The following is a 22,731-nucleotide window of genomic DNA, read 5'->3' as shown; positions in this document are numbered from 1 at the left end:
TCCCTAATGCATATAGAGAAAGTAAAAAACAGCCTACCACACCACAAAGAATGATCAGACCTTCATCTCTTATTTTTTTTTATGTTTGAACATGACTTCTGCAGGTGAACTATTCATTAAACTGCCCAAATTCAAGAATAAAAACAATCAAAAATCATAAAATCAAACTACTGGACTTTAAAATACTGGCCGACTCTTTCAACATACTTTCAGTTGTAGGCTTCTAATTCAATATGTTTGCCTGGTTTTATATTATGTGTATAGCAATATCAACATTTCATATAATTAACTAAAATAAAAATAACCAAATCTAAAGGGAATATCTATACTGTTACAGTATAGATATTCCCTTTAGATCTGGTTATCTTTCTTTATTTTTCTAATACAGGTATTATAATTATTGACACTAAATTATGAAGAAAAAAAAAGTGTGTGCAGGGCCAGTGAAAATATACAAGGGGCCAGTAAAACTCAGATCCACTGGCCCGGCGGGCCAGTAGGAAAAAAAAGTTATGTTGAACCCTGTTAAAGGATGAGTCTGCGATTCTAAAGAATGCTTGTTGTCAAAATCACTTTCTGTCAAAATCAGTGAATATCTCATGATCTGCTACGTGCCTGTTTAAAAAAGCAATCTTAATACACAGCCTAGACCATTATCCATTTCAAATCAGGACTAACACAAGTCTCAGAGTGCATTTTGGGCTCTATTTTCTGAGAGAAATTGTATCACATCAGGTTCAGTAGCAAAAAAAAAACATCACTTGCTTCTTACTAAAACCAGCAGATAGCATCTGATGGCATTTCTTGAATACCAGAGGAGATTAAAATTCTTCACTCCTCTTTCCTTTGGCCCTGCAGACACTGGCTTGATCCTGAGATCAGAAGGACGTCTATGGTCGTGTGAGAATCATATGAAGCAGCTTAAGGGCCACAAGTCTTCTTTTTTCCCCCTGGGAGAAATAACAAGGTTCCTGTTGTCAGCAACAAGCTAAAAGGGAAACGGACAAAACACAATTTGAGGCATGCATTTAGAAAGAGGGCTCAGAAAGGACAAAACATATATTTAGGTTTTTACCGTAGCTGACGCCGGTAACTTGACCAATTTGTTTTGACATAACAAATTCATGCCGTAATTTTAGTCTGCAGAAATTAACTGGAGACATTCATATCAGCACTTCTTAAAAGTATGCACACACAGGGTTATGTAACATTGTGTACAATTTATTTCTTTACTAGCAATTGTGGTCAAAAAGAAATGTCAATCATTTTCTACTCCAAGACAGTTATCATATTCATTGTATTTTTGTAGCTGAGGAAAACTGTTCAACTCTGTGACAGTATCATATCAATATCATCTTTCTCATTACAACTTTATGTTAAGTTATGCTTGTCCATGAGAGAAATCCCTAAAAGCAAAGCTGCCTAGTTCTTACTGCTGCAATATAACATCCAGTAGGACTATATGAGGTAGACTGCAATTTTCAACACACATTTCCCCTAAAATCCTTCTGATAATTGTGAAGTTGGTGACGATGACTCCCTCAGTCCAATCAGGCTAACGTATTGTTCATTTGCGTCACAGTTTTCAAAGTGAAAAGTTTTACCCTGAAAGATTTCAAGGTAGCCAGCTTTACCATCAGTACACCCAAACCAAGTGTTCCCTGTATTATCTATTGCTAAGAAAAGTGTCAATGCAGAATCATATTAAGGCGGCCTGTGAATGCAGGAGTCCTAATCAGTCAAGGATAGTGACTCAATGTGTTCTCAATGTGTTCGAATCAGGCACAGTGAGCTCATGTTCACCTTTTTTTGTCCCTTTGTTTTTTTTGTCATGTTGACTCCTGTCTTATAAATTGGTTGTTGAGGAGAGCACTTGAAGGCCTTCCTACAACAATACTGTCAGTTCTAAATGGAAGTTAAAATCAAGTGTAGACTGCACATGCTGTATAATAAACTGTTCTGTCGCTATAATGTTTGCACATTGCTTTTCAATCATAACCTTTAGCTACGAGCAGTGCTTGACTGCAGTTTTACTGGCTCCAAGTAACAATGTGTGTGTGAATGATTCTGAATGTCACCTGTCTGTCTCTCTTCTTTTCCAGAGTGCACAATTCAGCGGGATCAGGACTGGGGGCCAAGCAGGGGTTAACGTAGTATTACGGGTGAGTTACCATGTCAATGTATTTTTGGATAGGATTATTTACTTCTTCTTCTTATGCTCACCAAAAAAACTCAGGGTAGTCATCCAAGGCCATTTGTAGTTTCCTTTCAATAATATTCCTTTATTAGAAACAAACTTTTAGGCTGACTACAGTTCACCATTTTTTTTTCATGGATACAATATTAAGTAGCAAATGTTTGCAGAAAATACTTTCAATAAATTCAAATGCTTAACTATTTCGATTTCTGGTTTGTGCAACACTTATTTAAACTCTCATAGAGATTATCTTGTTTGTCTCAAAGGCCAAACACAAACAAAGAACCGTAGTGATTAAAACACAGCAGGCTCTGTTTTCAGCTGAGAGGGTGTGCTCTTAAAAATAGATCCCTTTTTTTTTTTTAAATCAACCTATCTGTTGTGAGGTTCATAGGTCGCCGCTGTCTTCATGTGTATAAACACTGTCTTGTAAAGCAGGCTTGTAACCACACTGTACCGTCTTCAGCCTTGAGTCAGGGCAAAACCATAATTTCGCTCCAAACCTAATTTCACACACCACTCATTCAAGGGCACGCGGTGGTAAGTAGCCTCGCTTTTCAGTTTCAAACGCTAATGAGATGTGAGAATGAAGTTAGTGTTTGACTTTCTGACTTTATTGTGCAAGGTTTTCTAAAGTTTTTTTTTTTTATTATTATTTTTCAAGTTGTTGAATTGTGCCACATGGTTTCTCACTGGACGACTCATTTAAAAAGTGCACAAGTTGGATCTTTTTTCCGCTGTTTTCTCTAACTGTAGCTTATGCAGAAATGTCAGCTACAGCAAAAGTTCATTTGGACAAAAATATTAACCTTTTTTTTACGACATTGCATTAAGTCTTCTCAAACTTTTAAAATACAGCTAATACTTTTACACGAGTTCTTGATCTTGTTATATAAGGGAGAAGCAAGTCAATAAAGAGCTTATAGCATTTAGCTGATAAAGCCGTTGATGTCGTTTGCCCGATGATCAAGGCTTTGAGGAATAAACTGTGGCTTTGTTTTAGCCATTTGAATCTTTTTCTAACGTGTTCTCTATTAAGAAAATGACTGGGATGGATACAACTGCTCTATAGATTAGTATTGCAATTATTATTAGATTGGCAGATTGTTGCTTTTCTCAGGCCCACTGTACGTCTAACACCAATATGTTGTGTATAATGCAAAATGAGCCTCTTATGTAATGCTATTTAAGTGATTTGGTTTTATATGGATCCTCTCTTTTAAGTTTTTGTTTTTCTTCCTATGTGGGTATCCAGAAAGAAATCAATGTAGTTATACTTTGCCCTTTTGTGTTGTTGTTGCTCCCGTTGTTACCGGCCTTGACAACTAGTGCGGAGGATCTATCACTCTCTTTTGCTTTTAATGTTTAGCACCAGTATCTGTGCTCTCTGTACAACACAAATCTATTCCCTCATGATGTGCATGCTGTAAATCTAGCATACACATTGTTAACAAGCTGGCTGCCAAAGCCTTGTGTGTGTGTGTGTGTGTGCGTGTGTGTGTGTGTGTGTGTCTGTGTGTGTGGGTGTGTCTGGTCTCTTCTGTGTGCCTTCTTGCCATTATCCAGCAGTATTTCTCATCTGACCTCTCTTTACTCGTCTCCACCCCTCTCCTGCATCTACCACCCACGGGCTTCACAAGAGACCTTATGAGGATCATTTGACAGGAATGATATTGCTGCTTCAGGCTTTTTAGAGTGGGGGGAAAACAAGCAATTTGTTACACAATTCTCGGTAGAGGTTTAAAGTGCTCCACAAGGCGCCCCGATTCCGCTCTTAGATCTGCTATACTAAGCTCAAGGTAGCAGCCCAAGTGAGTAAGTTTCAATGTTGTGTTTTATGTAAGATTTGGAGGCATACCATACTAACTTATTTTTAATTGTTTTGTTAAAAGTTAACTAATGCTGACCCTGCTTCACTAAGATATCAGTGTGTCTGCCGATCATTGCTATAGAAGCTCTGATAAGGCTTTTAAAGACCATTTAAGGGTTTTAATTAGATCATTGATTAATCTGATACCGGTGCTTCCTGTTTTCTAATCAGTTGTTGCAGTGTTTCTACTTAAAATTCCACAGAGCAGCTAACCCTCTGTGTTGTACCCATGATCACTTTATGTTAACTATGACTTTAATGACAAGTGAATGTGTGACAATGTACTGTTAGATTCAGTAACTGTGTCCTTTTTACTTTCAGTTGGGTCAAGTCCTTGAGCGTTATTGTTTCTTGACTACGGTTAATTAATTGTGTTGCAACAACATCTGCCTCCAAAGTTATGATTCTAAGCAAATAGTATCAAAGTTTGTTTCACACTAAAAGTCTCATTCGTGTGGTGAAATGTGAACAGTGGAACACAACTCCACTTGTATAATAATACATTTTATTATCTCATGTAAGGATTATTTTATTTTACATTTACACACATTTGCCTTATTGAGACATGCTGTATATATCAATCTCAGAATTGAGTCCTTGATTATGGTGATGTGGTTTACCGTCATGCATCATATACATGTCTTAAACTCCTGGACTCTGTTTTTCACTGTGCTTTAATCACAGGAGATACTTATGATACACACCATTGTGTTTTATATGGAAAGGTTGGATGGTCCTCTCTTAAAGGAAGAGGTGACTCACATTGGCATATTTTTATACTGTATATAAAGCCCTGACCGGGAAGCTACCACATTATTTGACTGCAATGCTGCAAATTTCAGATGGGCTTTATCAGACCCACTCCACTGGCATGTTCCACAAGCCAGGTCTGAGCTTTGTATCAGCTTCGACAGCTTTTAGATTCAGTGCCCTTGACTCCTGGAACAACTTACAGCAACAAATTAAAATAAATATACGTTCATACCCTTTAACACATATTATCTTAAATCTTCCAAAATGTACCTTTTAACTGTTTTAAATAGCTATATTTCAGGCTGTATTTTAACATATCTATGTACAACCACGTAATTTTCAATGCAGCCATTCTACATCGCTGTCTAAATGTTTAAATGGTTTTGTCTCTATCAGCTTGTTGTGTATTTGATGTATTTGTATTGCACGTTATATTTCTGTTGTTGTTTCTGAAAAATATGAGTATATTCTAATATTTCAGACCAACTTTAAAGGAGAAGTAAGGATATTGTTTTGATAATATACATATTAAATCTCTCTATATTCCTACAGCAATCGCTTGAACAGCATGCACAGTTCATAACACAGGTCTCCAAGTCATTCAGCTTTGCAGTAATTGGCAGTTAAAATTTCAAGTATCCCGCTCGTTTTATCCAATCAGGAGACAGAACGCTTTAAAGAGGCAAGTTTCGGGGCACCCTTAGCTCAGTTGGTAGGGCGTGACATTCACTCGCTGCTCTCCATCGCGGTACTATCTGACGAAGACGGCTGTGTGTTCATGTGGTGGTGACATAGGGACAAGGGATGTTAGCTAAAAGGAACATATCACTTACCTCTCCTTTTTAAATATGGTAATATTCTAGGGATCGGAGCATGTGGAACATATTATATGATACAACAGTAATTTTAATAGTTTTAAACACATAATTAAGACGCTGAATATGATACAATGTTACAGTTGCTGTTGCCATTAATACGTCCAACCATCTACAAGGAACACAGTCTCCACTGTCTTTCTGTCTCTGGGGTAGAGGGTGACACGGGACTGGATTTACACATGTCACATTCCACTCCCACAAAAATACTCCTGTCTTTATGGTGTCTCTTTATGTTACTTTGAACAATTGTTTTCTCTATTCTAGGACATATTTCTCTACATTTAATCATTACTATGAGAAAGTGAACTCTGACACTGTTACTTTTCTGTTTTGTTTTTTTGCAGGGGATCCAGAAGTTCGGGGACAATGCGGGTCCACGTGCACACAAAGTTCTGCTTCCTGTGTGTGCTCACCTTCCTCTTCCAGTGCAACCGTTGTCATGGCGAAGGTCACGACCATAAGCACGATGGGCATCACCACGGCGACCACAACGATGCCCACAGCGACCTCCAGATTTCCGAAGCACCGTACGTGAAAGGGCCCACTCAGTTTCCAACAGATTCCAACGGTCCGCAAGGGCATTCTCTAGAGGAAGAGCAGCGCTTCTACGTCCAGCAGTTGTTCAGGCGATACGGCCAGAAAGACAAGCTAGACTTCCAGGGCTTCGAGAGCCTGCTGATTAGCCTGGGTCTGGGTGAGGTCAAGTTGGTCGGCGTCGATCACGAGGAACTGGGCCACGACCACGTAGCTCACCTGGACGTGCTGGAGATACAGGACGGCATTCACACACATTCTTCCACCAATGAAGACCATAGCAAGGGTCATGGGCATGGACATGGACATAAGCATGACCATACACAACACAAGCCCGTCTCCAACCATCCGCACACAGAACAAGTTCCCACAAAGTGCACCCAGCACACTACTGCTGCTAACCCAGCTGCGGGTGCACATACAGGGCATGACCATGACCATGATCACGACCACAACCATGATCATGGGCACGATGCAGAACATGGTCACGATCACGCTAAAGTAGAAGATAGTGAGCATAAACATTCTGATGGACATTTGCAGGACACACATGGTCACGATCACAGCCATGATCACACACATGACAAGGAGCACACACATGAGAAAGTACAGGTGCAGTCTAACCACAAGAACATTTCTTCTCAAGCTCATAATGATCACAACCATGCTGATCACGACCACAGTGCTCATGAACATGACCACAATCATGTCCAAGAAGTGCAGACCGGTACTGAAACTCCTCCAACCAACCAGGGACAGCCCCCCTCCCAGGAGCCACAGTCTACCACAGAAAGCCGGCCCAAGAAGCCCAAAAAGCTGGCCAGGGCCCGAGGACAGCGAGGGCGAAACAAAACCCTGTCTCCTCCCACACCTCTGTCTGATGGCAACGAGCATCAACATGACCATGACCATGATCACAGCCACGGTCATAGCCATTCTCATAAAGCCAAGAGAGAAGCACCAGGGGGGCCTGTCGCCTCCACTGTGCCAGTCCCTGTGTTGCCTGACCATCCAGGAGGATTTGCTCATCAGCATGAAGCGGTAGGATGTGTTTAAAGTCACCTTCAGATGATAGCTTTGATATTCAAGAAGCTCCACTTTAAAGGTGCTCCGTGTATCCGTGTTCATTCTTGCACCCCCTTTGGACAAAAGTGGTAGTGTTTTTATTACCCTAGCTGTTCTTCCTGGGTGAGCGTACCCATGACCAAGGCAATAAGAATAACTATATAAAAATAGCATTCTTTGCACTGATGGTCTCCTTTGCTGTTGAATGTAATTTATGATCATCAGAGGAAATATTTAAGACTGTTTCAGAAATGTTTGAAAGTTCCTCCTAGCACCTTTTTAAGAGCTTTTGTTTTTAATATGAACTAAACAAAAAAAACAGGTGTCTTGCTGATGACAAAATAATTATTTAAAAGTCACCTATCAAGACGTCATCCTTATGACATCATAAGGAGAGAAGCCACGCCCCCTATTACCAACCTTACTTAGCACTACCTCCACCTGTGATAAGAACACTGCCAGATACCCCATAATCTGACTGGCGGTTAAATTCAAACTGCCAGTTAGATTCGGGGCCATCAGACTGGGCTTTTCGAAGGCGGGGCTTAAAGAGACAGTTTCTAAAACAGAGCGTTTCAGACAGAGGCTGAAAAGAGGAGATTCAGAAATGGCACTGTGAGAAATATAAAGGGTTTTCTGGACGCTACACTGTGAAAACAGTTTCTTGTAGGAACACAAACTGATATTTTGCACCTGAAAATGAGCACAATATTTAACCTTTAAATACTGCTCGTCATCATCTTAGCTACCCGATAATTCTCTAAATACTCTGAGATGTATTTATTTCATTCTCCAGTGGTAACTTTCTTCCCATCATACCACCTCTTTCTCCTTCCAGTGTCTGAACCTGACTCAGCTCCTCACCTACTACGGCCTGAGTCCAGATTCCCTCATCTCTCCCAGCCAGTTCACCTACCTGTGTCCAGCCCTGCTCTACCAGATAGACAGTCGCTTTTGCATCCACCACTACCACCAGATGGAGGTGGAGCAGGAAGCCTTGGAGAACGTCAGTCCTGGTGGTAAGAGACAACTACTTTGAATTATGTGTCAACCTCAAGACGTCACAGCTGCTCTTACTCTAGACATGACTCTATGTCAGTTAGGTAGTTGTTTTAGATATTTTATTTCTGAAAGATACCTAGGACACGGAAATATTGTGTTCATCCTCATGATGTATATTATGGGTTAGAGGCTTACAAAGGCCCCAAGAGGTAACAAACATGGAATTTCTTAACCCAGTGACACAGTACATATTGAACTGAAGTAGAGCTGCAACGATTAATCGACGAATCGATTATTAATCGATTACTAAAATAATCGCCAACTATATTGATAATCGATTAATCGTTTCGAGTATTTTTTTAATAAAAAATGTCCAAATTCTCTGATTTCAGCTTCCAAATGTGAATATTTTATGGTTTCTTCAATCCTATTATGACAGTTAACTGAAATATCTGTGTGTTTTGGACATAATAATACATTTGAGGACGTCAACATGGGCTTTGGAAAATGTATCACCATTTTTCACCATTTTCTGAAATTTTACGGCCCAAAACACATATCGATTAATAATCGATTAATCGAGAAAATAATCGACAGATTAATCGATTATCAAAATAATCGTTAGTTGCAGCCCTAAACTGAAGCGTGACACAAATCAAATCAAAATGTCTGTCAGAAGAATAGCCATTAGATAATTTCCCCAAATGGTTCAGGCTTGTTCTGCATTAGACTAATACCCTGACAGAAGAAGTGGTTGGTAGTTAGATATTGCATTAACTGCACTCCAACATCACTTCCTCTATCAGTTCACTTGTATTTAGCATCTCCTTTGACGTTTGCCCATTTTTCACAATGTTTTTAATGTGGTAGAGAGCTATTTTTTTTTTAAGATCAATAGCTCTCTTACAAAAATGTAATGCCCAAATATTGCCAGTGTTCAGGCTTGGGAAACTGTGCAGAGCAAAATTTAATATGCACGATAAATTCTGTATCAGTAACTTCAATCTCATCAGTACATAATAACATTTGGACACTGTCCATCCGGTGTGTTTGTCCAGTAGAGTTCAGTGTCTTGTAGGTAGAACCCAATAATACAGTGATATTATAATGACTGGGAGCGTACCCTAGACAGTGACTCTCCTGCCAAAAAACCCAAGCCATAAAAAGGGAATAAAGAAATACAACACTAAGAAGGTGAGACATCCTTGAAACAGTAATAATTGATTAATTTACGTTATGTTATGTTAACAGCTAGTTGACGACACCTTAGTCATAAGAATTTGTTCTAAGAAAGTGAATAAAGCCAACTGTAAGATGGTGTCATTGGCCAGGGGAAACGGCTGTCTTCATAAGCGAGAAACCACAAGAACACAACCACAAACCACTGGCTGTATAATGTGATGCTATCAATATGTATTACCTGCAGAGGCAGACCTGTGTAATACAATGTTTGTTTTAAAGTGATGATAATTGAAGGGAATCAGGAATTTTTCCCATAATCCCCTTGGGTATGCCCACCATTGTTTGCTCCATCCTTTCTCATTTTTTAGTACATTGATTTTCAGTTTCTTTCTCATTTTCAGCTAATCAGCGCAGCGGTGAACACTGCCATTAGTTTAAATACAGGATATTGAACATTTCTTCAAATAATTTGAGAGCACAGCTGAGACCCCAAGATCCAAATGAATGGGCTGTGGCTGACTAATCTGAATAATCTATCTCTAATAGTGCTTAATTAACTTTTATTTATAGATTAAGGAAACTAAACTTCTAATGACTTAGAATGTAACACAGAAGGCTGGGAGCAATTTTGGTTTGGGAAAATTATCTCTTGAATAGTACAGTTAAACAAATCTAGAGTACAGTTTCATCTTGTTTCTTAAAGGTCACATATTATGCTAAATGCACTTTTTAAATGTGTTCTAACATATCCATGGGTCCACGGTGTGCCTAGAGACTGCCAAAATATAAAAAAAAATAACAATCTCTCCTTTTCTCACTCTCCCCCTTTCTGAAACCCCCACCACTCCCCCCCAATATACTCCAGTCAGAATTCTCGCCGACTATTATGTAATAGTCGGCACAGCCACATCCCCATATTTTCTTTATGTCCATGCTTCCCCCCCAGAAACGTCCACCGTGCACTAGTCTATGATTACCCCACCCCCCCATTTCTTATTGGTCCACGGCCCCGAGATCCGATGGAAAATTTTCCGAGCGACAGCCATGTTGTTTTCCCCGCTAAGCGACAAGATGCCCTTAGTACAGCCTGAATGTTACATACACCAACACAGAATGCTTTTGCTCATACTCCACTAATTTATCTTAACCACAGCAGTCTATTAATGCCTCGTTTTTAATAACACCACGGATAGGAAGCTACCTGTGCTTTTTTTTAAACTGTTAAACTAAAATAATAGTTTTTATTGGTAGTTTTGCCTGACTGGTGTATAGCTATTAGCTTTGGGACAAGCAACCAGCTTTTGCTCATAACATGCTGTTTACAGTCATATGAAAAAGTTTGGGAACCCCTCTCAGCTGGCATTATAATTGACTCTACTTTCACAAAAAAAATATAAAAGTGGTATGTCTTTAATTTACCAGGAACAGCTAAGTACTGGGATGTTTTCCAAACAAAGATTTTTTTGAAAAGCAGTATTTAGTTTTATGAAATTAAATAAAATGTTAAAAACTGGCTGTGCAAAAATATGGGAACCCTTGTGATCTTGCTGATTTCAATGCATGTAACAGCATGTAAAACTGATGACTTTAAACACAAAGTTGGTTGGATTATGTTGTTAAGCCTTGAACCTTATAGAAATGTATGTTTAATCATGAGAAAATGTATTTTAGGTGCCTAAATGCAAGTTGCACTTCTCTTTGACTCTCTGCTGAAGTGAGACAGAATGGGATCATCAAAACAGCTCCCAAAAGATCTGAAAAACAAAGATTGTTCATTGTCATGGTTTAGGGGAAGGCTACAAGAAGCTTTCCCAAAGGTTTCAATTGTCAATTTCGACTGTAGGGAACGTTGCCAGGAAATGGAAGGACAAAGGCATAGTGGCAGTTAAACCCAGGCATGGCAGACCAAGAAAAAAACAGGAGCGGCATAGGTGGAGGATTGTGAGAATGGTTGCACACAACCCACAGATCACCTCCAAAGACCTGCAAGAACATCTAGCTGCAGATTGTGTATCTGTACATCGTTCAACAATTCAGCGTAATTTGCACCAAAACATCTGCTTTTTATAAAGACCAAATAACTTAATTTTTGTCTCATCAGTCCAAAGCATTTTCTTCCAATATGAATCTGGCTTATCTAAATGAGCTTTTGCATACTCCATGCAACTGTATCTGTGGCGTGGGCGCAGAAAGGGCTTCCTTCTCATCACCCGGCCATACAGATGTTTTGGTGCAAATTGCACTGATTTGTTGAACCATGTACAGATACACAATCTGCAGCCAGATGTTCTTGCAGGTCTTTGGAGGTGATCTTTGGGTTGTGTGCAACCATTCTCACAATCCGCCGCATATGCCACTCTTGTACTTTTCTTGGTCTGCTAGACCTGGGTTTAACTGCAACTGTGCCTGTGTCCTTCCATTCCCTGACAACGTTCCTTACAGTAAAAATTGACAATTGAAACCTTTGGAAAAGCTTCTTGTAGCCTTCCGCTAAACCATGACAATGAATAATCTTTGTTTTTAAGATCTTTTGGGAGCTGTTTTGATGATCGCATTCTGTCTCACTTCTGCAGAGAGTCAAAGAGAAGTGGAACTTGCATTTAGGCACCTAAAATACCTTTTATCATGATTAAACAGACCTTTATATGAGGTTCAAGGCTTAACAACATAATCCAACCAATTTTGTGTTTAAAGTCCTCAGTTTTACATGCTGTTACATGCATTGAAATCAGCAAGACCACAAGGGTTCCCATATTTTTGCACAGCCAGTTTTTCACATTTTATTTAATTTCATAAAACTAAATACTGCTTTTCAAAAAATCTTTGTTTGGAAAACATCCCAGTACTTAGCTGTTCCTGGTAAATGAAAGACATACCACTTTTATATTTTTTTTGTGAAAGCAGAGTCAATTATAATGCCGGCTGAGAGGGGTTCCCAAACTTTTTCATATGACTGTATATTCCCCACAGCAGTCTGAAAATCTGTCTGTCCCTCGGCGAGTGTGTGAGTGTGTGTATCGGCGCACACACACGCGGGGAGTCGCCGTGCTGGGGCTCGACTCACAGCCACGGACGAGTGATGAAAGATAACCTAAATATTAAAGTTACTCGGTTGTCGTGAACTACGCTTGTAAGTAGCCCAAACTTTATAACACCTGTTCAACCTGCATAAACGTGGACATGTAGAAATTTGTGCGAGAGGCTATATTAATCTAATGAAGGGCGATAATGACGGCGCACATGACAGGCGAACTTGTGTGTGTGTGTGTGTGTGTGCCATGGACCTATCATAAGAGGTGTGTAAACGAGCGTAGTTCATGTCAACTGTGTGTTTACAGGCGAACGAACGCGCGTGTGTGTGTATGCGCGCGCCTTCAAGACGGCGGGCGCACGAGGACAATGACGTCACGGTTAACCGTGTACACGAAAAAAATCCGTCGTGTACACGGTTAGACATTTTTGTAAACGTTCACACCCCTAGTTTAAATCGTCTGAGTCTTATTTTTAGCGTTAGCGCCCATGTAGCTTCGGTTGTAGCACCAAGTTTTGCTCCTAATACACTAACTTAGCTTTCCCCTTGCAGTCTAATAATGCCTCGTTTTTAATAACACAACGGATAGGAAGCTACCTGTGCTTTTTTTTAAACGGTGAAACTAAAATAATAGTTTTTATTGGTAGTTTTGCCTGACTGGTGTATAGCTATTAGCTTTGGGACAAGCAACCAGCTATGGCTTAGCTCCGGGTAAACACTGTGTTCGCAGTCACGCAGTGTCTCTCTAGTATCGCGAGAGCACGGCAGAGACGGTGGGAGAGCCCCATGGACATATAAAGAAAGCCCGGCAGAGAGGTGGGAGGGGCCAGCCAGATCGCACAAATATAGGTCATCCTGAGACCAGAGAACAATCAGGGTATAGAGGCTTGCTACAATAAATGATCTGAACGGGTTTTTCAGCAAACATCTAAAAAAATAAGTATTAGGGACTACTAAGACCATATACAATTGACAGCAAAGTGCATAATATGTGAGCTTTAAACCATGCCTTTTGATCAGGATAACACTTGGCATAGTATGTAACCACACTGCTATAGAATTATCTTCTTTAATTATCTTTTTTTTCCGTAGCTGACTTCTTGAATTGTAACTGTTTACTGATTTGTCAAAAAGCCCACTGTAGGTCCTGCCAGGTAGAAGGCAGCTAAATGCATCCACCCACAGATGTAGGTGTGGTAGGCATGAATGAAAACCAGCATGACTGGCAGTTCAGACAGCCAGGACTGTGAATGGCCTCTTAACCTGTTCAACTTGTATAGCCTTGTAATCTCTGGAACAGGGTTTTTCTTAGTTATTGTATCAGCCTCATATATGTGATAATAAATACAATATAAAATATTACTCTTATATGGAGAGATTTTATTTCTGGGCAAATTCACCAGGAGATCATTACTGTTGAAATGTTTCTATACAGTTCTTATAATAGATGATTGATACTCTAAATGAGTAGAATTGACTTACCTAACTGCAATACTCGTGTTGAATTGTGTAGGATGCTTTGTGTCGATGACAACATGTGCCCTTTTTCCTTAAATAATCTAGTTGCCATGGCAGCCAGTGAGTGGCCCTCGATCATGCACTACTTTTCTAGCTTGGACCCATCTCACCTATGCTTATTATACTATGTTTTATTTTAGAGCATTTCCTCTCTGTTCAGTTTGTGTTCCAAAACCCCTAAATCATTCTAATTAGAAAGAAACACATGAACGAGGCTGGAGGATCAGCTGTAAAGAATGAGGGCCAGTGTTAAACCCTGCTCTGGGACCATGCACTTTTTCTTGGTTTTATGAGAATGCAACTCATAAGTCACAGTGTTTTTAAAGTTAATGAGTTGCAGGTCTTTAAAAGAAGCTCACAAACCCATAAACATATGTTACAATTCAAACCAGCACCAGTAATTACAGTTTGTGACCACAAGAGTAGCAAGGAATAGAATGAAAAAACTTGTGTTGTGTTTTGTAAAAGTGTGTGTGTGTGTGTGTGTGTGTGTGTGTGTGTGTGTGTGTGTGTGTGTGTGTGTGTGTGTGTGTGTGTGTGTGTGTGTGTGTGTGTGTGTGTGTGTGTGTGTGTGTGTGTGTGTGTGTGTGTGTGTGTGTGTGTGTGTGTGTGTGTGTGTGTGTGTGTGTGTGTGTGTGTGTGTGTGTGTGTGTGTGTGTGTGTGTGTGTGTGTGTGTGTGTTCTCTAGGAATAAATAACCGCCTAGAATGAAAATAATTGGTGAACCTTGTGTGATAATCAAGCTAACCACACTGCGTTTATCCCCAGTCAATGTATTTTTTCCCATGGCTGCAATGTTATTGGATTTTAGTTTTCATTTATGTACAATGTATGTATTAAGTACAAAAGAAGTTTGGGAGCTGTCACAATGGGCAACAGTGGCGAGCGTGGGGTCATGAGATGTTCCGCAAAAACCTGAATTTACTTTAAGTTTGAGATAGAAAATGGCATTTTGTGTGACAAAAAAACTTTTATCTGCAACCTAAGTTATTGTTGCTTGTGTGAACTTTAGGATGGAATAACACTGTCAAAGCTGCAGACGCTGCAGTTCAACCATGAGATTGGAGGAATTTCCGAACTGTACGCCCTCTTAGATCTTTAATCATTAAACACACACTCCCCCTCTGGAGACACCTGTGTCACATGGGCTCGGGCCGCAGTGTGCCACCACCATAAAAATTGTAATAACGACGAGGGGGCATGAAGAAGTCAAAAGGGCGGGAATGGAGCCTCATTAGTGGAAGAACTAAAGGCGCTAGATTGTCTGCAATGGTGCACCACCAAGACTCCACCATAGGCATCGCCACACGCAGCGGAGCTACCTCCTCATTTACCTCCCGCCTGCATCCATGGGGGAGCTCAGAAAATGTTCACTTGCTTTCTTTCTGGTCCCCACTCCCCTCTCTTTTTTGCGCGGCGCCAATTAGGAGAGCCTAAGCGACACCCTGGGCCATTTCTCTGAGCCATGGCTCACATGAGGTACATAATTGGAGAGAAGACGCAGACCAGTGGGTCTCCTACTCCCCCTTCTGTTTCCTTATCACCAACTTCTATCAACCCCACTACCCCCTGCCCACCTCCACACACACACACACACACACACACACACACACACACACACACACACACACACACACACACACACACACACACACGCACACACACAACTGCATGGGGGCAATGAGATAGAGAAGTAGATGAGCTTCATGAGTGTGGAGGACCTGCAGTGATGTACTGTCTGGCTGATATACAGTTGCCTCTCAGGGTTACATAGTTTCCCGCTCGATGTAACAAATAAGAAGGTAGTCAAGTGTAGCATAGCATCTCTACCTTTGCTAAGGCCCATTGACAGAGGCGGTAGCAATAAAACGAGAAAGCAGCGGTTATGCAAGAGGTTTTCATCCATATTGAGAAAATGGATTCAATCTTTCAGGCTTGTCCTTCCAAATGATGAGGCTCTCTCCGCAATGTATACATTTGAGAGCAGGCTCTTCATACTGTAGCTGCATAAAAGACTCACTTAAAATAGGCTATATTCATATATTGTTCAACTAGCAGTATTTCAAGTTTATTAGAAGGATAAACCCCTTGAGATAAAGCATCTCATTTTCGAGGGGGTCCTTAACAAAAATATACAGAAAGTACAAAACACAAAATATATTTTCACACACAATACATATGGAACCTATAGTTTATAGATTGCATAAAGACTACATTGCTGACTACATTATGGCCTGTATAATAACTCCACTGCATAGTCAGTGGGTCTGTCCTTAGTTGTAAAAGAAAGCTTAAGCAGACTCAGGACGTCCTACACCGTCATTTAAAGTTACACATACTGTATGTGTTGCGTAGATAAATAAGGATTTTAGCAAATAATCTGGAGGGCCCTGTGTCCATGTTTGCCCCTAGGCCCCAAAATGACTACCTCCGCCCCTGGCCACAGTCAGCAGATCTTACACGAGTTGAGCATTGTGGCTCTCAGACTTTGGAGTGATAAACATTGCAATCAAAACACCAGATGCCTCTGATCTCTCTTCAGAGGGGACCCACGTGAACCTGCAGTGAGAGCCAGGGTTTGGGAAGCAAGTGGCTGTGTGATCAGCACTTAAGCACCAGACAGGGCCTTCCTCTTCAGTTCAAATATCTCCCCCCAGGAGGGAACGCCAGCCTCCTGTTTTTCTGGGTGGAGACACTACTGCCTTGGGAGAGGCTTTTCTTGTGTGTGTGAACGTTATTGAATCCTACAGCTGGGTAATGGGACAGAAACAGCTTGGTTGAGTCTCTCTAAAGACCACTCTGTCAGTCATAAGACATCTCGTCTCAGATCATCTTTTCACTAGCGCCACCACCCGGGGCCCATTCTAGATGAGGAGAGGAAGTGTGTCTGCCACTGTTAGTGTACCCTCTGGCTGGATGGCAGTGTTGGTTCTTTTGTTCATTTGTTTAAATTATTTCAGTGCTCAATAGTTTTTAATGTGTCTGGAGAAAATGTAGTTAGTTATTAAATAAGAGCCTTCCAGGGTTAAAGCTATAGTGCGTAACTTTTTCGTATGCAATGAATGTCTGTTATATTCAAGCCATCGCCAAACTAGTTGACACAAAGTTGATTAAGCTGCACAAAACTCTCTCTGTATTTCTCAGTGTGGCAGCGTTTACACACTGGTGTCGCCCCCGACACTGGCACCGGAGCTCAAGAAGCGCCCATGAAATGTTTCAGTTGTTGATTCTACTGCTAATAAAAAACCTGGACATACAGCAGAAGAAATAAAATCCATGCACTGAATCCATCACTGAAGGCTTTACCTTATGTACTGTAGATGCGTCGACAGTGTTGTTGTAAAGGCTGTAACATACTCCGCGAGAAGAAAGAACAAAGTTCTCGGTGACAGAGCTGCGAGAAGAAAATGACGTCATTTTCTTCTCTCAGCTCTTGTTTAGCTGTTCTCGCAGCTTGTTCTCGACACATCACCCGGGCCGAACTTTCTTCTCGCAGCTTGTCCGAGAACTATTGTGTGATTGGTCAGTCTGAAGTCAATGAGGAAAGCGAAGTGAAATCAGCTGGCGCTACTGAGTCAAATTACCATGGTAACAATGCGCCGCGGTGAGGAGTTCGGCAGTTGAGTTCTCGTGAAGTATGTAATGTCAGACCAGAAAGAACTTCTCGCAGCTCTGTCACCGAGAACTTTGTTCTTTCTTCTCGCGGAGTATGTAACAGCCTTTATTACTCAGAATTCCTCACTTTCAGAAGTTACAAAATATAGCTTTAAAACCCTGTGAACTTGCAAAGCGCAAATCAATTTCATAGTTTTCAACATCGATAATCTAAATGAGCTGAGAAATCTGCGAGGAGCAGATAGTCATAGAGCATTAGTTTGTTGTGATGTTCTCCTGAAATGCTTGACTGAAGTCAATTACCTGTGAGATGTGCGATACATGCACACTGTGTTTTAGTCTGGCTGAATGTCACCAGTGAAGGACCCAGGAACCGCTCCAACAATCACGCCGCTAGCTTGGCTGTGACATTGAATTTCATACAACATTAACCATTTTGTCCTCTGTGAGGGGAAGAATCATAAAGTTTGTCTGGGCCTGTTTTTGAAAGGCGTCCCGGGCTGACATGTGGACTGATAGTTTAAATGATAGTGTACTTCTCTGACTTTTTTCCTCTTCTGCTTGACGTCTCACGTCCAAAAATGAAAAACGAGCCGAGCAGGATTCCGCTGAAGTGTCACCTCGCATTTCTTTGCTTCAGGCGTCATGTGTCATCACAAGGACACATGGACTGAAACCCTCTGGAGGATGGTTACCTTCATATGTGAGCACGGATGGAAAAGTACCTTTTAGCCAGAAGCCAAATGATAGTAGAGCACTGCTATAGTGTAGTGGAGTCCGCTTAGGAATCAGCCATTCATTCAGTTCAATCAAAGTTATCTTTTTTAATGGACTATTACATCTCCAAAAAGTTTGGACGTGGCTAAAAAGCAGTGGGCTCTTTGCTATATAGTGTATGCACGATGACCTCCTCTGAGGAATTTTCGTATGCGAGGTGTGGGAGGGGGTATTGAAAAAGACCAGGGCTGTCAAGCGATGACATTTTTTAATTTAATTAATTACAGGCTCTCTCTCTCTCTCTCTCGCTCCCTCTCGTAACTTCTGTCTAACGACTGTCTATCTCCCACAACAGACATCGCTGCACTGCCATAGGTTTGCATAGCCTATGCCGACTCATTCCCCATCGTCCTACTCATAGCCAAACATATTGATACACACACACAAACACAAGGAGGATAAAAGGCAGAGTGATATGGGGCGGGTGTCCGTTTATGCGTGAGATGAGGCAGCTATTAAACAAAAGTGAGACACATGGAGGAAGATTGAGAGATACTGAAAGTTTTGAACCTACATTGTTAATTAGGCACCCGCTAAATCAATAATGCACAGACATTGTGGAGAATAACATAAGATGTCTTCCTACCTTCATGCTTATTTGCCCAAAGGATACCATAACAGAGCCCACTCGGCCCTTTCCCCTGCTTCTTTCTTTACTCTTTAATCCCGTGCGGGCCGTGTCCGCAAGCTACAGGTGCAGCCGCTGCAGCCACGCTATCATCGCAACCCTTTTGCACCGGGTCAAAGGGCACTATAAAAGTGCGATTAATCTGCATTCATTATTTTAGCTCGTTATTTTTTCTGTGATTAATTCATCATTCAAAGACACATTTCAATAACTTTGTGTGTGCCTAACCTTTGTGTTCATTGAAAAATAAATAAAGTAGAGTGAATAAGACTTGTCTCACCTCCTTCCCCCTGTCTGTCTCTGTCCCCAGTAATGGTGTGGCTGTGGGGCTTTGTGTCCATCACCATCATCAGCCTGCTGTCTCTGCTGGGAGTGGTGCTGGTTCCCATCCTCAACCAATCCTGCTTCAAGTTCCTGCTCACCTTCCTGGTGGCGCTGGCAGTGGGCACGCTCAGTGGAGACGCTCTGCTCCACCTGCTGCCTCACGTGAGTGTCCTCTGCCCATTACACTCCCACAGAGATGGAACATAATACAGCTCCAACCAAGAGTACAGGGAATAGAAGAAGATATTACATCAATCAGGATCAGTTTGTAGAAAACCTAAAACAAATGTTCTTAAGAATTGTCCCAAACTTGACTTGTGAATAAAAAAACAAAATATAATAAATATCAAACAAATGAAAAAGCCGTGAATCAGCCAATAGCGGCCCAGTGCTGGTCACCAAGGCAGAATTACAGTCTTAGATTTCCTGTTTCATTTTTAAGTTGTAATTATCTGCAGAAGTCACATAATATGTTTGCATGAAAGTTAGGGATGCACATGACTAGTTGGTTAAATGTTTAAACTACTAATCGGTTAGTCATTTATTGCCCATCACTTGAAGATATAATGTGTGAGAATGAACGTGTGTAGGTCAAGGCCTATAGGTGTGTGCTTGTAAAAGAGGGAGAGAGAGATAAAAAGGTGAGAGTAGCACAAAGCAAAGCAAAGATTTTCTTGACCGCTAGCTAAAGGCGGTCTGGCGATAAGCAAACCGTAGCCTACACTAACGTTTAACAAGAAACTTTATAAAGACACACAATAACGATCTCTGCCCTTACAAAAAGCTCTGACATGCATAACTTGATGGAGCGATCGATCCATCCGGCAAGCTATGTGTGTCTGATGACAGGCTGAGATATTAATAATAAACAGCGCGCCTCACATTACAACAGCATTTACATTAATGGCTTGGTAATTGTCTAGAAGTTAAGGCCTAAAGCGTTTACATTGGGCTTGGTTTCTCACAGTTTTTTTTACTAGACTAGTCGACTAGTCTCAATTAAAACTTCAGTTTAAATGTTGGGGAAATGATTCACTACGTGCATCCCCAAATCAAACAAGGTTCAGGCAAGTTTCTAGATGAAGCTATATTTTTTTGTGATTTTTTTTTTTCTTTAAACTCACCTTGAAATATTGTATTTGCAATCATTTGATTTTATTCCAGATGAATCCAGCATGCCATTGAATTTTCATTATCTGGTATGTGTAGCACTGGGCAGACTTTGAATGATTTATTAAATGATCCTACATGCCACATGTTGGAAGTGTGTAGCTGCTGCCTCTGCAGGTCTCTCCTAACTGACCCTGTCTTATTATGTATGAGTGGCATTCATTCCAATTTCAATAATAGAAGAACACTTTTTATTCACTTCCAACCTTTAATAAACATTTTCCACACTAGTACTGCTCTTCAGATGGGCTGTAGTGACTACTGGCTACTGGCCTCGTTCACATTTCGTTGATACTAAAACCTCCAAGTGCCTGTTCCTCTGACCAATTGTCAGTAAATGTCTGAAGCGCAAAGATCGATCTGTTTGCAATCACACTCGTACAAGTTATAGTGATTACAATCATCCTCTGCTTGTCCGGCGCTGTTCATTCTATTCTCTCTCTCTCTCTCTCTCTCTCTCTCTCTCTCTCTCTCTCTCTCTCACTCTCTCAACAGTAAAAAGCATCAGGATTCTATCTAGTGGAACTGCAGGAAATAAAGTCTTATGTTCTGACAAATGTGTGCAACCCTCCACCCTCATTACCATCCTCTCTCATTGCTCCTCTGTCTCTCTCTCTCTCTCTCTCTGCACAGTCTCAAGGGCAGCACGACCACAGTGATCCCGGGAAGAGCCCAGACAAAGACAAGGATTACCTCACAGAGTTTGATGGAGTGTGGAAGGGCCTGACTGCGCTGGCCGGCATCTACCTCCTCTTCATCATAGAACACTGCCTCGGCATGTTCCAGCACTACAAAGACCACAGGGTGAGATATGACCCAGCTGGACTCTCTGTCAGGGAATAACTCTCACAAGCAGCTGCTTATCTCTGCTAGATTCAAGGTGCTTCTCTCTTGTTGACATGTGTAACGCCAATAATGTAATGGCCGCTGATAACCGAAAAACCTACCAATAGCGTAGAAGAATATCTGAACCTATAACGTAATTACTGTTTGCCCATGGTGTAATAAGTTATTTCATTATTGCCTGGTTGATAGTAAGTGTCTGGAAGTTTGTTTCTTTATAGCAAATAAATAAAAGTTTATTTATTAAAAAAGTAAAGTGAAATAAGTACATTATTAAATGATCGGTTCCATTTATTACATTTTTAAAGATTTGATTGATCCCGACCAATAATGTAGCCTTACAACCAGCCAATCATATGTTCTTGGCGAGATATGACATTATCTGTTTTATAACATTAACACTGAAAAATGATTACGTCATTGGCAGTTATTAAGTCATGGTTAAGTTCTGACATTATTGGCTGCTTCGACGTGTAATAGATTTCTATGGACAAAACCTAAAATGGTGTGTCCGTTCACAGAAAAACAGGAAGAATGAGGAGGGCCACATTGGCAGGAAGTTGTCGGATCACAAGTTAAACCGGCGCTCGGATGCAGAGTGGCTGCACCTGAAGCCCCTCAACGAAGGTACAGAGTGTTGACTCACGCAGCCTTCATGGCAGCTTGGGCTTTGTTCGCTCACATTGTTCAGTTTTTAATTCAATACCATTATTATCATGTTTGTTGTTTCTTTATATATTGAGTTTACTATCAACTTTATGTCGTCTTATTTTTTTATTTTCTGTTCTCTGTTAAGTGATGATATCTTGATATCATGTAGGTGGAGGCTTCTAATAAACCCACTGTTTTTGCCTCTCTGCACTGTATTCATTTGTTATCTTTGTCTTTCTGTACATTTTGTTGTGCAAATAATAAACTAGAACTAAATCTAACCCCCGTTTACTTGACCATCTCCTCTCTCTCTCCTGCAGACCCCGACAACACTGCCGTCTCCTGTGACAACGGCCACAACGACACTCAGCTGACGGAGCTCAGACCTCCAGACTCCCCCACCACCACCACCCCACTGGCCCTCGCCGTGCCCCAGCAGGAGCACCCGTCGCCAGGCAAGGAGAAGCCACGCAAGGCCAAGAGCCACGGACACGGGCACTCGCATGGTGGGAACTGCCACTCAGACCAGGAGATGAAGGACGCTGGGATAGCCAGCATAGCCTGGATGGTCATCATGGGCGACGGCATGCATAACTTCAGTGACGGCCTGGCTATAGGTGAGTTTGATATCTGTGTGACTCCACAACAAACGCTTAACAAAAAAAATTATTTTCCTCACACACTGAAATGAAT

At 41.1% G+C, this 22,731-nt stretch overlaps 1 protein-coding gene across 1 annotated transcript in view; it reads left to right on the top strand.

The window, feature by feature from the left end:
• Positions 1 to 22,731, top strand: part of slc39a10 (solute carrier family 39 member 10) — a gene marked incomplete at its 3' end in the record, with an annotated part of 32,548 nt that overhangs the window by 5,636 nt on the left and 4,181 nt on the right. The window contains exons 2-8 of the mRNA XM_080037812.1: positions 2,103 to 2,162; positions 6,043 to 7,273; positions 8,136 to 8,316; positions 19,361 to 19,536; positions 21,178 to 21,348; positions 21,909 to 22,014; positions 22,359 to 22,655. Of these exons, the coding sequence (XP_079893938.1) occupies positions 6,065 to 7,273; positions 8,136 to 8,316; positions 19,361 to 19,536; positions 21,178 to 21,348; positions 21,909 to 22,014; positions 22,359 to 22,655 (2,140 nt within the window). The 5' untranslated portion in view covers positions 2,103 to 2,162; positions 6,043 to 6,064. The remainder of the gene's footprint in view (positions 1 to 2,102; positions 2,163 to 6,042; positions 7,274 to 8,135; positions 8,317 to 19,360; positions 19,537 to 21,177; positions 21,349 to 21,908; positions 22,015 to 22,358; positions 22,656 to 22,731) is intronic.

Source organism: Ammodytes marinus (genome assembly GCF_949987685.1).
Source record: "Ammodytes marinus genome assembly, chromosome: 12".
NCBI lineage: Eukaryota > Metazoa > Chordata > Actinopteri > Uranoscopiformes > Ammodytidae > Ammodytes > Ammodytes marinus.
Note: the sequence above shows the minus strand (reverse complement) of the source record. Positions and strands in the feature narration are given on the sequence as shown.